General features: G+C 42.5%; 1 protein-coding gene across 5 annotated transcripts in view; it reads right to left on the reverse strand.

Moving 5' to 3' along the window:
- DENND1B (DENN domain containing 1B) overlaps positions 1-9,747 on the reverse strand; it is a 252,491-nt gene extending 242,744 nt beyond the window's left edge. For all 5 annotated transcript variants that reach the window (XM_036855731.1, XM_036855712.1, XM_036855721.1 and 2 more), the window contains exons 1-2: positions 9,635-9,747; positions 7,574-7,638 (exon numbers count right to left, since the gene is read on the reverse strand). In XM_036855731.1, the coding sequence (XP_036711626.1) occupies positions 7,574-7,638; positions 9,635-9,651 (82 nt within the window). In that variant the 5' untranslated portion in view covers positions 9,652-9,747. The remainder of the gene's footprint in view (positions 1-7,573; positions 7,639-9,634) is intronic.
- Between the last annotated feature and the right edge of the window lie 7,411 nt (positions 9,748-17,158).

Here is a 17,158-nt window from a genome sequence, read left to right on the forward strand (position 1 = left end):
ATTTTAAAGGCAGCACGGCATAATGGTTCTAGAATCAGAAAAACAGATTCAAACCACAGTCCTACCTCTTACAGCTGTGTGACTTGGCAACATTATTTAACCTTTCTGAGATTCCATTTCCTCATCTTTATGAAAATGATAACAGTCCCCACTTCACATGGTTGTAGTGAAGATAAATAGGAATTGTAGGGTCTTGGCACATTTACTGACACATTGTATAAATTAGATACATAGCTTTTATTTCTGTTTCTGTAATACATCTAACTGGAAGCCTAATCAGAGAAAATGAATTGGTAAATAAGGCTCTGTAACCATGATGCTATAACTTTATTTCATTAACTGAGACCTTATAAACCAAAAAAAAAAAAAGAAAGTCTTAATGAAATTCACTGAACAAATACTCTAAATATACTTACACGCATATTGAAGCTGTTAACCACAAATTACGAACAGAGTATCAATATAAATGGGGGAAAATGAGTAACCTAACCAGTAACTGACAGAGGTGCACTTGATCCTCAGTTCAGAGATCTTTCCACTATAGCAAGTTGCATCTTTCTAATTAATTCAAGTGTACGAGGCTTTCTTTAAAATTAAAATGCTCCCCTGAGGGCTGTCTACCAGTTGTTCACGCCTCACTGTGAATTACTTTAATCAGATAAATACATTAAGCAACACCACCTACTTGAATAAATTGTGGTTTGAAGAGTGGTGAGCAGAGGGGTAATTTTAAAGCCAGGTACGTGGGGTGGGGGCAGGCCTGTGTGATGCTCCGCCGGGGTCTCTGTGCGGTCACCGGGCGGCATGATGACAACGCACCTGCGTGGTGGGACCAGAGGGGCTCCAGGAGTCAGAAAACATGTCAACGTGGTGCCCCTCTAATGGGTATACCGGGTGCTCTCTAAGGAAACTTCCAGTTCTACAATTCTACTGTTCTCTCTGCAGACCCCAGGCGGTACTAACCTCCTAAACGCCTCTAGAAGATCAATTCAGGAGCATCTCTGGCAAGTTCCCCAACCAGGCCTGAGGACTGACCTACCACAGAAATGCAAAACAACACACCCTTTTCCATAGATAAAAATCAAACCACCACCTGGAATAAATTAACATCCTTAATTTATGTAAAACTAAGAGTCTAGCTGTGCCCAAAATAAATACAGCCGGGGGAAAACCATTTAACCTAACTGTGTAAGACCATCACAGCATCTCCGGAGTTTATTAAAGCTGTCTTGAATGCTTTCTAGCCCGAAAAAAAAAAAAAAAATTAAAAACAAAACTCTCCTAGTTTCCATAATATCCCCTTTAGCATTAAGCCTAAGAGTTTGAAAGTGGGAAGAGTTTTTGAATGTTAAAGATTAAAACCTATCTCTACAGAAGAAGGATTCTTTTGGAGTTGACTGACAACATATTTCGCACTTAATCCCTCTGATTTTCATTGTCATCTAAAATAATTCCATGGCTGCTTGTTTAAAGTACTCCAAAAATGTCTACTGCTAAGACTGTATATGCACTGTGGAACTGTGTATTTTAAAAGGTAAATTATTGTCCTCTAACTTGCAAACAGAAAAGTAAAATTTGGAGGAAAAGAAAGAGGGATATTATTTGACCATAATCTCAATATTCTCTCCAAGTGAGAGAATATTACCAAAAGTATACCAGAAACATACCACCTTGAAAGTCAAGAAAACAAGGAAGTTCCAAGAAAAACCTGAACACACTCCTGGCACCGGGGCAACACAGCAGTGGCCACACAGCAGCCTGAGAGCACAGCGTCACGAGCAACCACCTCGCCTCCACGTGCAACGGCGGGGATCACTCACCTTGAACATCAAGAGGGTGCCTTGGATGAAAGCAGCGAAATTAAAGAACATGTGAAGAAATAAAAGCACCTAATGAGACAAGTCACAATCAAACTAACAAAATATAAATTCTGCAGCGTCCCTATCAAAGTAACAATCAACAAATATTGAACCCTGAAATGTGACTCGCTTTTTAACCCTGCAGGCGGCTGCGTGAAGGAGGTAATGCTCAGAGCCAAATGGAAAAGTACAGCCGTTCTCAATACTTTCGACGTAAAACGAAAATGGTGCATCTCAAAGATATGCTCCTCAAGAACCACATTAAACTTTGCCTCTGGTTAGCAACTATGAGAAAATCAGTTTTGCTTTCTTCTACAATGTAGGATATAAAGTTAAAACTTTCACTCAAGATCACTCTAATTTATCCTAGAGCACGTGGGTTGAGAGGGACTCAGAGTTCCTTAACGAACACAAAGCGAGAGCAAAAGCAGGGTAACCGCATTTTACTCACAGAGTTTTTCCCACTTTGGGCAATTCGTAAAGCCTCCTAGACCATTTTATCGTATGTATGACTCCTCAGAGTTCTACCTTCCAATTGTTAAGGTTTTCTGGGGGTTTTGGCATGTGTGGAGGGGTGTCAATGGGCTTTACTTAGGGCAGCCTCCACAAACGCACGAACACAGCACGTGTCCCAGTAAATCCTGTGATGTGAGGAAGGAGCCGAGCAGAGGTGGGTCCTGAATGGGGGAGCGGGGGTTGAGCACAGGAACCCCAAACAGCCCCGCCCAAGGCACAGACAGTCACAGGTCGCTAATGTCCCTGCTACTGTCCACCAGCACACACTGAGGATCACGTCCACAAGGGTAGCCTCTGTGAACTCATTCGACCAATGGTCAGGCACTATGCTCGGTCCAATTCCTGTTATTCAGTCTGTAACTATTCACTAAACACGCCAGACACTGCGCTAAACTGTTCCTTAAGGATACATACAGTTACTATGTCGTGGCCCGGTCCTTGAAGAGCTTCCTTGAAGCAGGGCAAGCAGACACTATATCTGCTATATCTGCTGTATCTACATGTCTCTATATTACTATACTAGACATATCTAGAAGAACACAGTAAGTGCTAAAACACAGGAAGAAGCAAAATGCTGTGAATCTGTGTAAACAGTATCCCTACAGACGAAAACTCATCAAATGCAAAAGTGAGTCTAGAAATAGCTTTCATTTGCAGGGCATGGGGGACACAGACTAAGGCGGGATTCTTTGGCCTAAGGTTCTGATTTAAGAAAAAAGAGGCAGTTAAAGTGTTCACATAAGCTAGAGATCAGAAGGATGGATAATCTGATACTGGGCTGGACAGGCTGATAAAAGTGGAAAGTCGGCAGCAAGGAGGGATTTGTTCCTAAGAGAAATTATTCTAGCTAAAGAGAAAGGGATAAAGAAGACAAGACTTGCTAAAAGATGTGTTGAACACTACTAATAAGTAAAACTGTCAGATCAAAGAGTCTCTAAATACGGAGGTGGAAATCCTAAAAAGAGTAGTGCCAGCATCAACACTACAAGGAAAAAGCTCAGTAGTTATTTTATGTGGAATTATACTTCATTCATTAATTTCCAAGAAGACACTGTATTCCTGTTGTAAAAACAATACCTGAACCGCATACATTTGATACTCTAGTATTTCCTGATGCGAAGTTACTGCACACTGAGAGGCAACAGAGGCAGCAGATTTAAAATATGCATGCATATATCAAATCTATTAAAAGGCAATAGGTTAAAATACAGACTCTGGTGCCAGACTACTTTGGGCAAGTTTTCTTCATTTCTCTGTGCTTCAGTTTCTTCATTTCCTACCTCAGCATTTTTGTAAAGTACCCAGAACTGTGTGTGGCACGAAGCGCTACACAAGTAGGGGTTACTGCCCTCCTGCTGCTGGGGGTGCACTGACAACAATACGAAAGAGAAAGCAGGGCGCCAAGGCCACTGCCTGGAAGGAAAACCCCAAGAGGCGGCATCTCCCATCTTCTGTTGAGCGAGGGTTACCTTTCACTTCCCTGAATCACTCTGGGGAAAGCAGGGGCAGCCCGGTTACAATAAGTTCTGTTATTAGAATCAAAGAAGGGCGGCCACCCTGCTGGCGGAACTTCCCTGATGGCTGGGAAGAAGAAAGACAGCAAAGAGAAGAAAAGGGACGCCAGCAATCAGTTTGGAAATCCAACAGGAAGAGCGTTAAGACCTAAATGTTGGCACCTCACTCTCGGGGAGTCGGAGCAGAAGCTACCAGAGAAGTTGTCCTGCCAGGAAAACATCCACGAGAAGACGCCCCAGCCAGCCTGTCGGACACCACCAGAACCCCTTCCACTGACACAAAGGGGACGCGGTAGGAAACACCACCAACCCCACTCACAACAATGTTTAAATCTGTGGGGCGCTTCACGTGTGCTCTAAAATGTGGCCTTTTCAAAAACAATCAATATATTGGGCTTCCCTGGCGGCGCAGCGGTTGAGAATCTGCCTGCCAATGCAGGGGACACGGGTTCGAGCCCAGGTCTGGGAAGATCCCACATGCCGCGGAGCAACTAGGCCCGTGAGCCACAACTACTGAGCCTGCGCGTGTGGAGCCCGTGCTCCGCAACAAGAGAGGCCGCGATAGTGAGAGGCCCGCGCACCGCGATGAAGAGTGGCCCCCGCTTGCCGCAACTAGAGAAAGCCCTCGCACAGAAACGAAGACCCAACACAGCCAAAAATAAATAAATAAATAAATAAAATTTAAAAACAAAACAAAACAAAACAATATAATGCCTTTGAAACAAGTCCAAACAACAACAGATGAGATGATGATCGTCACCTCACCAGAGCAAGATGTATCAAGTTACAGTTCAGCAATGTCATTTCCAACCGCTAACTGAAACTCAGTTAACGACAGTCTGTCTCTGAAGATGTTTATGATGTAAATTATTTGGGATAAATAAGCTAAAACTTCTCTATTAATACGTAAACAAGAAACATGCCAAATATCTTAATGTAACATGACCAGTCTTAGCATAAACCAAGTTTACCCTGAGCATCATATTCTCTTTTGGATCAAACAGACAGTCATCAAAAAAATAACACCAATATTCTGAGAAATAAACAATTCATTCAAAAAATAAACCAGTGTTCTGAGAAAGGCCAAGAGCATTTTAATCGATTTCCCAACTTCTATTCCCTGCTAGCTGTCTAGTAAATCAATCATGACAGTCTTGCCACTCACCCCTCCAATGACTATTTTACGACTGGTCAGGCCCAGGCCAACCTGGGCCACTGGGACCCAACGTTCTGGGGGATTTGGGGAAAGAAACTTTCTGGCGCTAAAGAGAGCACCATGAAAAGCCAACGTCTGTCATCCCCAGAGTTACAAACAAGAAAGCAGAGCTCCAGCTTATCTGACAGCCATTCTATCACCACAAGGAACCTAAGCCTCCCAGTGACACCGTTGCTGTGGATGGCAGAGCCCAGATGCAGAAAGAACCTAGATCTCTGGTGACCTACTTCTAGACTTCCTCTCACATGAAATATCAAGTTTCCTTATTATTTAAATTGGTTTTATATTTGTACCCTAAAACATCCTCATCTACACATGTTGTTTTATAGGTCCATTACTACATAAGAATATAATCCATGTTCATGTAAATGTTAGCCAAAAAAAAGTATCCTACTTTAAACAAACTGATACGTATATGAGACTCACTAGATAAATAGGTTTCATTGACAGTTAAATAAGAATATTCCAATAACTTATTTTAATAATTTCTGGACATTTTGCCCTTCAAAATTTATCAATACAGTAGAAAACTAACAAAAAAATTTAGAAACATCGAACTCTCAATTTGACATAAAATTCTAGTTATAAAGTAGCATCACTTTTTAGAGCACAAAAAGTATAACTTGTTAGGCCCTAAAATGTTAGTTATATTCATAAATTTAAGTCACAATCAAAAAAGAACAGTTGCTAATGCTTTTTACATAGTTGAATTTAGCTTTTTAAAAAATCTTTTGAATTTGCTGCCAATGAGCCATTTTAATGGAATACATGGGTAGAATGGATTAATTGCAACCTACAGAGAAGCCAAAGTGCTTATTTTAACCATTTATTATATTTCCAACTTCATCATGCTGGATAAATGGTTAAAATACAAATGAAGATGTTTCTGATGAGTAGCAATTTAACAATAACAACAGCAAAAAAGCAAGAAGATAATAAAAGAAGGGCAGAAGTAAAAGATACCAACTGAAATGACCAGTTCCTGAAAAATGGAAAAAGGCAGAGGGCGGAAGTAAGGGGTAAACCACTCAGGAGTCTGCATGGAAAGTCCGAATCCCTCTCACACATGCACAGATCGGGTGTTCCATAAGGTAGGTCCATGCTTTCATCAAGATCACATTAGCACGCATTTAAAATTACAGAGAAACCATGTTTGCCAAAGGAATTTAGCCTGTTTTACAAACACATCAGGTCAGCATTACTCCACACACCTTAGCTGATGTTATGGTAGGTACTGTGAAGATTTATTCGTATCAAATATACTATAAGAACAGATTTAATTGGAGCTAAAAAAATAATAATAATAACGTATCCATTGGAGTCTTCAAAGAGAACTTACTTGGGCCTGGAAAGAACGTAAACAGACCAATGTTAATACATATAGGACAACAAAAGATTATCTTTTTAATCGGAGAAAGCTCACGTACAACCTGGGATCAGTCCCCGCCTGGGGAAAAACCTGACCACAGCTGCAACTCACACGGGCCTAAGTGCAGCAGGCAGGGCTGGCGGAGCCAGGAAGGTGTCTGACTTCCTACCTAAAATTAGCCAGGCCCACTTCACCACAGCTGGATTAGGTTCCTCTATTTTAAGGTGTGCAGCTCCAAATTGCTTAGGAGCATATAACTGCTGGCCGGTTTCAGGAGCTAAGAGTGTCGAGAGACTTTCCACCAAGCCTTGAGAGTGCACAACTAGTCTGGACAAAAATTCCACACTGAATCATCAAGCTGTCTGGGGTCTAAGTACAGTGGCAGTGAAATCATACACTGGAGATATCCATGAAAGCATATCGCACGAGGTCACAATACGAAGGAAATGAGCAGGAAAAGACGTCCCTTACTCTTTTCCACCACCCAACACACACACACACACACACACACACACACACACACACATACATAGGACAAAAGTAGGGGGAAAACTGACAAAAATTCATGATCCTAAAGTGTTCTTGTCTTTTCAGGAAATTATATAGAACTGACAGCTGAAACCCTTCCAAGTAATGTCCCATGATTGTTTACCTCCCCCTGAAAGTCCTAAGCTCCTGCAGTGAACCCCATGGAGGGGGTACTCAGTCCACATTCTGCATTTGGGAAACATTAGAAGGGAAATGGTGCGGCTCCCATTTGTACAGGTGAGAAATTTTTCGCTAGCATTTAAAAAAGGAGCTGAATTTTCAAAAGCAAATGAAAAGGCGTGCGCTTCCACCAAAACTAACAGTAACTTCATCAACCAATGGTAAAGTTAAGTTGTAAGTTACATGGCCTTTACATACACCTGAAATTTAAGCTGCACAGATAACATTCTGGATTGCTACCACCTCATGGCAAAGACTTAGCATCTATTTTATTACCAGAACCTGAGACACAAGACACAGAATACACATTTAATTCAGCATTATCCTGATGCCACCATGTTCTGGTCGTCTACAACATTAGCGCTTGTTTTGAATTAGCAAACACACATACCTTCATCTTCAGAGGCATGACATTTCACTTTCAATACCAAGTCAAAGGTTCTTTCTGGATTTTCCCTAAAAGAAGAAGAACTTTGTTATTTTTATTTCCTATAACAAAGTTTATATTTTCTTAACTCTAAAAATTAATCTCGTTCTTGTCTCAGTATGTTCCACATAACTATATGACCACAACGTAAAAGAAGTAAAGTGTTTTCCTAGTTCAGCAACTTAAGAACCCTGAGGCTTAGGAGTCTGGAGTCTTGGGGCAAAACATTTAACCTCTGAGCCTGTTTTCTTACCTATAAAGTACCTTGTTCGCTTCAAAGAATTATGGTGAGGATTACAAATCAAATAATACAAATGGAAGTACTTTATAAAGTATTAAGTGCTGTATAAATATAAAGCATTGCCTTTATCTTATTGAACCAAAACCGGAAAGCCAGTATGTTCCTAAGTGTCTCTACCTTTCCCCGCCAGCAGAGCTTGACAGCAGGTTCTCCAGCTTTCTTCAAAGGACTTGTAATACAGGTGTACATGAACACCTGGTTCCACCTGCCATGTTCTAGAGCACCATGAGACATTCATAATGTTCCTTAAATGCAATACTTCGCATATACTTTTCTTGAGATATAATAATTACAGCACATAAGCATGTTTAAAGTACCAAACTATACATAGCCTCCAAGGCCAACCAAAAAAAGCCTTATTTTATGTCAATTATCTTTGGGGAAATTGGACATCTGTCTCAATATATAGAGTTTACCATTAAGAACAGTGAGGTTTTGCTTCATTCAAAAGTTATCCGCATCTTCACTAACTGCTCATACATTCAACATAGTCTCTATTTCAAAAAGCAAATTGAAACCTATTGAGACATCTTTTTTAAAAACATAGTTCTGGTTTTTTTTTTTTTAAACTTAGTTCTGTTTTAATCTCTTTCTGCCAGAAGATAAAAGGTCAAACAAAGTCTGATACCACAAAGTCCATGTGATCAAAGTGTTAATATATTTCAGTTATTCCTGCCAAGGAGACCTTACTGTCTTTGTGTGCATTGGCTGTTTTTAATATGCACTTCCTTTAAGAAACTAATGACAGCTTTGGCTTCTAAATAAACACTCTATTTTTTTTTAATTTATTACAAGAACCTAGAAACATAGGAAGCGACAACCCATATAAATTTATTTGCAAATAGAAGTTTCCTCAGCCCTCCCACGATTCACTTGCTTCAATGGGAATAATCAATCTGGACCCTCAATCAGGTGACCCTCCCTCCTAATCCGGTTCAGGTCAAAAGGTACACTTTTTAAGTCATGCACCTATAGCAATCCACCCCCCCGCAAGATATCAAACACTTAAGAAAACAATTCTAAATCACACAATTTTCCTATTTTCGTAATAGTCTTTAGGATCTCTCAAGTGTAAATAGTAAATATCTAGTCCATTATACTGGGAAATTTTAAAGGCCTTCCACGCTAAAAGAAATATACACGATATTCACGATTTTAAACTCGGAGGAAGGGAGGGTTAAGGGGGGCGGGGAAGAGAAGAAAGATGGAATTCTTTGTAAACTAAGTTTCTGTAGCAAAATAAAAAACTCATGCCTCTAAGGTACCCAAAAGAAAATCACCACACTTAACACAAAATAGCTTTCTGCCTAATTCGTCTCCTGAAGAAAAGCCTCCCCTGGTGGGTACCGGAGCCAACACATCAAAACACCACCACCGCCCACCCAGCCCCCGAGACCCTCTGGCAGGGACCAGCGGCCGTATCACCGCACACGCGGGCACCTTTCGGGTCCTAAGAAGAGGCGTAAAAAGAAGGACCTGGGACCGCGCCGGGAGGACACCTCACACCCGCACCGCGCGGCCCGGCGCGGCGCGGGCGCCCGGCTGTCACGTCCGACCCGCGGCCCAGGACCCGCAGCGGCCGCGCCGGCGCCCAGGCCTCCGCGCCGGGCCGCGCGCCCCCGCCGCCCGCAGGCTCCGCGGCCTAGGCCGTCCGGGGACCCGGGGGTCCTGGGGCCCGGGGTCGGGGGACCGAGGAGGGGCCGCCGCCCGCCGCCCGCACTCACTTGGTCCTGCAGTCCATGGCTGCATGTCGCGGGGGCCGCCCCGCCCCGCCGGCCGCCGCGGGAACGGCCGCTCAGAGCCCCGGCGGCCGCGGCCTGGCGGTGGAGCTGCGCCCGCCCCGCCCCCACGCCCGGGTGACCGCGCGGCCGCCGCCCCCGCCGCCCCCGCCGCCCCCTCGCGCCGGCCTCGCGCTGCCTGCACCTTCCGCGAACCAGGAAGTCGGCGGGCGGGGCCGCAGCCGGACCGCCTCACCTGGGCCGCGCGGCCCGCCGGCCCCCGCAGGGGGGTGGGGGTGGGGGCCGGGCCGTGGGCGGGCGTCGGGGGGCCCGCGCAGGGGCCCTGCCCTGGGACCCGCCGGCCGCTGTGCGGCCAGATCGCAAGTGCCCCGCGTCCTGAGCGCCGGACCGGCCGGCTGCCTCCCCGCGGCCGGTCCAGGCTCGGGGCGTCAGGACTGCAGCCCCCAGAAAGCAAAGAACCTGACAAAGCACCTGGACTCGCCCTGTGCCCCACCCCGCGTGCGCCCGGAGCGCCAATTGCCCGTGTTTGCTCGACCCTTCGTAGGCTGGGGCGTTTCATTGCTTTCAGGCTGCAAACCCGGACGGAGCTCCAGGTGCCGCTCAGCTCCAGCTGGGCCTGGTTACCTCCGAATCCAGAGCCGCCCCCTCTGGAGTCGGGAAGGTTAGGACGTGCAGGGCTCAAGAGCCCTGCCAAGCAGCCAAATAACAGTGCTCCACTTGCCTGCACGTCGGGGACACAGACCTCCCCCACCACGGGCCGCCGCATGGCCAAGCACTCACCTGGGGACACACCCACGAAGGGACAGGCCTCGTGAAAGGGCAGCCAGGGAGCTCAGGGCTGGACGGCGGCCCGAGGGCAGAGGGGCTCGTACAAAGAGCTGCCGTGTTCAGAGCCCTGGGGTACGTGGGAGCAGCTAGTATGCACCGTCCCACCACTTGCGGTCACTCTGCGTGACAGACACTTTCACCAGCATCTCATAGATGAAGAAGCGGGCCAAGCCAACCCCGTGGTGATGGCCAAGCGGGATTTCAGACCAGGTCTACCCTATACCGCCTCTCTCCCTGGGGTACTGCCTCCTATGTAGGATCTACTGAGAGCAGAGCTAGAAGTAGTCTTAGGATGGACGTGCAAAAGGCCGTCCAGGGCTGGGCTGTTAACGCAGAGACCTTCCCGAGAAGCCTTCTCCCACGTGTTACCACCCTTGACACATGGATGGCCTCAGTGTTTTTCATCCAAATAGGGGTTGCTTCAGACTTTATTCATGCAAAAGGTAAGAGGATGAGAGGAAACCAAATGTGGTACGTATAGAGTGTGAGTCATGAGACATACAAGGTAAACAGGAAGTCTTGGGAATTAAATAAAGAATTTAGAATCAAGAACCTAAAATTAAACTCAGTTATACCGATCTCAAACGGTCTTACCAAAGATAGGCTGTTACTTGGTCAACAAAACAAGATATATTGCATAGTCAGACCCGATAGTTTAAAATGAGGACAGGACATAATGGGGAAACAAAAAAGTTATATTTTAGCATAATGTGTTGTCAGAGCTTGACTTGGGGTGAGACACTTCAGTTTCTCGGTTCCTACATTTGTAAAATGGGAATTACTACTTGTGTATCACATGAATGATATGATGTTCAAATTTAAAAGTGCTACTAATTGTGTGCTCTTTTGAGAAATCATTCTGTGGATTTCAGTTTCACAATGAGGCAAAATACACCACACAATTTTTTTCCCAAATAAAACTCTTTTCTATATAAGAAGTTACCATAGTCCAAAGCCTTGAAAAAAAATCTGTAAACTCAAAAACCACTTCTGCTCCAAGTGTCACTAAATTTCTCAGACTTCTACTTTCATTATATTTAATTCTTCTCCAATGAAAGGAACCCTAGCTGGGGTGCCTGCATCAGGAGTTTTTAATTTGTGGTGAGGAACTATTAATACAACTGTTTTCTCCAACCATTTGTTGAGATTTAAGTGACAGTCATACCCCTGCACAATATAATTTTTTTAATTTAAGTATATGAAGAGGAAATACTACATATGCACACACAAATCTTTTTAAACTGGCTTTTAGGCCGACCATGATGAAGAAGTTTATTCATCTATTCAGATATTACTGAGGTAAAAGGGATAGAAACACAGATGGACACAATTTGCATGATTTGTTTAAAATTACTGAAAAAAGAGAATTTTGTATACAATTATCTTGGTGAGATGTTTATTGAAACCCGTGGTATAAGTTTAGCAGTTTTAGAACCTGTGACATGAGTGTAGGACTTTCACTGCTGTGGGCCCAGGTTCAACCTCTGGTCGATGGAACTAAGATCCCACAAGCCGCGCGATGCGGAACAGCCAAAATATAAATAAATAAAAATAAAAATATGTCCTTGATCAAATATCATGATTGTGTTGTTGACATCTTCTATTACTGGATTTGTATCTGCCTGACACAATTCAATTAACGGAGGAGATGACTTGAAATCTCCTAATGTGATGGTGGATTTGTCTATCTCAATTTGAAGTTCTTTCAATTTTTGCTTTATATAGTTTGGGGCTGTGTTGTAATATGCAAGCCAGTTTATAATTATTATATCTGCCTGGTAAACTTATCATTATGTTGTGACTTTCTTAAGCTCTAGCAATGCTTTTGCCTTAGTATCTAAACAGCTTTCTTCTGATTAGTGTTTACCTAGTATTAGTATCTCTCTTTTCATCCTATTACATCAAAACCTTCTAAATCATTATGTGTAGATTTATCTAACAAATGTTAATTTTGGCTTTCAGCCTAGTCTGATAATCACTGACTCTTAGATTGAGCATTTAGACCATTGCATGTATTATAACTGCTGACATATTTGAATTTATTTCTGCCATCTAATGTTGTACTTTCCATTTGTCTTCTCCGGATCTGTTTTTTTTCTCTCACCTTTCCTTCTTTAGGATTGATTGATTTTTTTTTTTTTTTTAATGCTTCCACTTCTCCCCTATTCTAGTTTGTAAGTTATGTACTCTGTTCTTATTCATCTAGTGATTATCCTGGAAATTTTAACAGGCAAATTTATCTGATTAAATCCAAAGTTTATCACTACATGAACCTTCTCCCAAACAACACAAGGACCTTTAAAATACCCTCCAAAACTACAATACATTATTTATGTTGTTTTATATCAATGTTTGTTTAGATTTACCCAGACATCTACCACTTAGTTTGCTCTTCTTTCTTATTTCCATCTTAAATGTCCCATCTATGATTGCCTTCCTTCTGCCTAAAATACATGCCATAGGTGCTGACTGATTCTCTCACTTTTTGTTTGGGTGAGGAATGTATGTATTTCACCCTCACTCTTGAAAAATATCTTCACTGATAAAGAATTCGAAATTGACATTTCTTTCTGTACATTTGCAATACCATTACACTGTCTTCTAGCATCTCTAGTTATAATGTGAATTTTGAAAGTAATCTTGAAGTGTAATCTGTCTTCTCTCTCTGCTTTTAAGATTTTTTGTTTGTCTTTAGACTTCTAGTTTCGCTATGAAGCATTGAGATGAAGATTTTTTTTTAATCCATCCTTCTTGATTTCTTTGCATTTCTTGACCCTGGACTGGTGATTTTCGTCAGTTCTGGGAAATTCTGAACCCCATCCTTTCTCCTCTTTCCTTCTGGGACTCTGATTATACACATGTTCTCTTTTTACCCTCCATTTCTCTTAACATCTCTTTCATAGTTTCTTTTTCTTTATCATTCTAGGCAGAATTCTGGGTAATTTCACAAATATCTTTTTTTTTAATAGATCTTTATTGGAGTATAAGTGCTTCACAATACTGTGTTAGTTTCTGTTGTACAACAAAGTGAATCAGGCACATGCATACATATGTCCCCATATCCCCTCCCTCTATCTCACCCCTCATGTGGTATCTTCCTTTTCATTAATTCTTTCCCTGGCTTTGTCTCATCTTCTGTTAAAGCCAAACATTTAGTTTTTAATTTATATTACTTTTATTTCTAAAGCTCTTTTTGGTTATTTTTAAATCTGCTTTCTCCACTTGTGTTTTAAGCCTCTCTTTAATTTCTTAAAATATATTTAACATACCTATTTTAAATTCTGTTTATGATAATTCCACTCTCTGAAGCTTTTGTGGGTCTGATTCTACTATCTGATTTTTTTCTGCTGGCTCTAACTTATGGTCCCTTCTTTTCTTCCACGTTTGGTGATTTCCTTTTGTTACCTGATCCTTGGCGCTTCATATGGGGAAATTTACTGAGACCTGAAAGGAAGCTGAGTTCTCTGGAGAGGATATTCATTTATTGCTGGTAGAAGTCTAAGGAGCACTACCAGTTCAGAACCCTCTGATACTAAATTCTCAGCTTGAAACTTTCCAGACCACCCAGGTGAGATTTGACTTGTAGTTATGAATCCTCCAGAAGGATTAACTCTGCTCCAATGTTTGAGACAATCAGTTTCCCTTGAGTCCCTTTGGCGTGCCCGGTTCTGAGGGGTATCCTATTGGACTTCCCACATTAGGAAGGGCCTTAAGCCCCAAATGGTCATGATAACAGATACTCAAGTTCATCCAGCTTAACAGATCCCCTCTAGATGGAAGATGGCTGTGGTGGCCCCTTTACTTGTTCCTCACCCCGGCTCCTCACCACCACCAAGTACTCCTCGCTTCCTTGACTGCCCTTAAATGCCCTTAATAATTTTCAAAATATTTAATTCTGAATTTTTAACTACTTTCAGCATAAGTTTTAACTAGACATCATGATTGACTGGTTTTAACTACACAATAAAAAAGGTCTAATAACAACTTTTTATCCATCTAATAATGTCTACCTTCCTCAAGCCATACCCAAATAGTCCCTGACTTATACATCCTTATATATTAATGGTGTGGGGAAATCTAAGTTCAGGGCCTTTAGTGAGACAACTGTCCTGCTTCACAACGTACTGTGATAACCATAAAGGTAACCCCTGGCCCCCAGACTCCATCCATTCACACAATGGAAATATGCCTTAGACAGAAATGAAGAGATACTGATACCAGGAATATCAACAGCTCCTTCCCCTTTGGAGTATGGAAAGAGAAACAATATTGTCAACTCTAGAATGGTATTTCTTAAATAATACCTTTAATAATGCTTCAAGTTTAAAACAGCATAGCTAGACTCATCTGGGCCATGAGCTTCACCAATTTATATCAGGGTTTTAAGTTCCAAACAATTAACTTAGAAATGAGCTTTTAGACACAACCCTCTCATGAGTTAACAGTCAGCATGGATCCAAGTCAGGCATTCCCTAAAATCTAACGCTACACTGCCTCCTATTATTATTCCCTGGTGAAATTTATTAATAATATCATCACCTTCATTTATTAAGGAAGAAAGGTCCTTTATGTAAAGTATTTAACAAGTCAAATTTCTTGAAGTCTTTAGAAAACCATCTTGAAAATATTTTAGTAGGACCTGCCTTCTAATACCAACTGAGGTAGTGTTGTTAAAAAGAACATTCTCTAAGTATATTATTCTTTTTATGCTTAGCAGCAATATCATGAATTTGAATCTAAAGGTAAAATTCTCCTTTCAAATGACATATGAAGTACTTTTAAAATAGAGAGAAGGTCAGGACTTCCCTGGTGGTCCAGTGGTTAAGAATCCATCTTGCAATGCAGGGGATGCCGGTTTGATCCCTGGTTGGGGAACTAAGATCCCACATGCTGCGGGTCATTACTAAGCCTGCTCCCCACAACTAGAGAAAAGCCCACATACCCCAATGAAGAGCCCGCGGGCAGCAACTAAGACCCAACGCAGCCAATAAATAAATAATTTTTTTTAAAAAAATAGAGATAAGGTAGATGAGAAGACTTTGTTTTTTTTTTTTTTTTTTTACAAATTCACGTTCTTTTATTTATTTATTTATGACTGTGTTGAGTCTTCGTTTCTGTGTGAGGGCTTTCTCTAGTTGCGGCAAGTGGGGACCACTCTTCATCGCGGTGCGCGGGCCTCTCACCATCGCGGCCTCTCGTGTTGCGGAGCACAGGCTCCAGACGCGCAGGCTCAGTAATTGTGGCTCACGGGCCCAGTTGCTCCGTGGCATGTGGGATCTTCCCAGACCAGGGCTCGAACCCGTGTCCCCTGCATTGGCAGGCAGATTCTCAACCACTGCGCCACCAGGGAAGCCCAGATGAGAAGACTTTGGAGCAATGTGTTTCCTGAACATATTATTCCTTGAGTTGTCTTCACACCTCATAGCCTATATTAGCATTCTATATTAATTTGAAAGCCAACTTCAGAAGTTGTCTTCCAGCTTGAAGACAAAGGGTTCAGATCATTCTTAACATCTCTATTACCAAATCTGAACATATCCAAATATTTATAAAATTCAAACAGGAAATGATGGTATTTGTTTCTTTTGCTGTTAAACTTTTAGCTAAAAAGACAGTAGAATTCTCAAAAATAATGCAGCAAAAAGAGATTCTCCTTCCCCCCCTGTTTCAGGTGATTTGCCCAAAATTATAAAATCAGATTCTCTTACCTCTGACCACCTTCAGCTAGTTCACTTTTACCTTTGTTCCTCATTTTTCCAGACACTGGAAAATTTAAAACAGTCCTTGGAGTTAAGAAAAAAGAATATTTGGAGCAGAGTATCAGCAACTGACTGTAAGCAAAGACTAGTTTTCTTCGTAAGCCTTGGGAGCCGCGCTGGATTGCAAGAAGCAGAGCTGAGTGTGTAACCCTGTGGCGCTGCGTGGGAAAGACTCTCCCAACCCCACCCACCAGATACTCCACACAAGTAAAGACATCCACATTGTATGGCAACTCTGCTCACACCCATCTAATACTCTCCGGAGCCTAGTAATCACATCCGATGAGCAATGATGTTAGAATTTACTTGAAGGTAGCGTGAGAACATCTAATGCGATGTTACTAGTTCAACAGAGTCAGTAACCCCTATAAGCAGCCCTCATCCTGATACAGAGAAATGATCCCCAGCCAATTCCTTACAGCAAGTTCTACTTTCCTAAGATACAATAACTAGGCAAACATTACACGCACTTATATCTGAGCAATTCTAGGGAGAGAAAGAAAAATGCTGTGTGCCAGCAAACAGAACTCAGTCAAATACCACAGCAGAATATCCTTGAAGAGATAAACAGAGATTCAAAACTCCAAAATGTTTTGACTACTTCCCACTTTCCTTACTGGTGCAAATAAGAAGAAGATAAAAATAAACAAGGACTGAGAGGTCCCCTGGCTGTCCTCTTATCTCTCTGCTGTTTTTTCTGATGTCACAGATCCAAGACATAGGCAAGTATCTGGCAAGACAACCATGGCCGGTAATCTTCCCTGGGAAGGAAGGAGCAGCCCACTGGCAGCTCCGTGAAACTCTTCAAGGTCTTCTTAGTTTGGTGGGAATTCGTTTGCCTTGTAAAGAGGACTCAGCCTTACCTGCCTTTCTTCATTCACCGTGCACCATTCCAGAAGCCTTTTCCTGTCCTCTTGAGGCT

Source organism: Balaenoptera musculus, chromosome 1 (genome assembly GCF_009873245.2).
Source record: "Balaenoptera musculus isolate JJ_BM4_2016_0621 chromosome 1, mBalMus1.pri.v3, whole genome shotgun sequence".
Taxonomy (NCBI): Eukaryota; Metazoa; Chordata; class Mammalia; order Artiodactyla; family Balaenopteridae; genus Balaenoptera; species Balaenoptera musculus.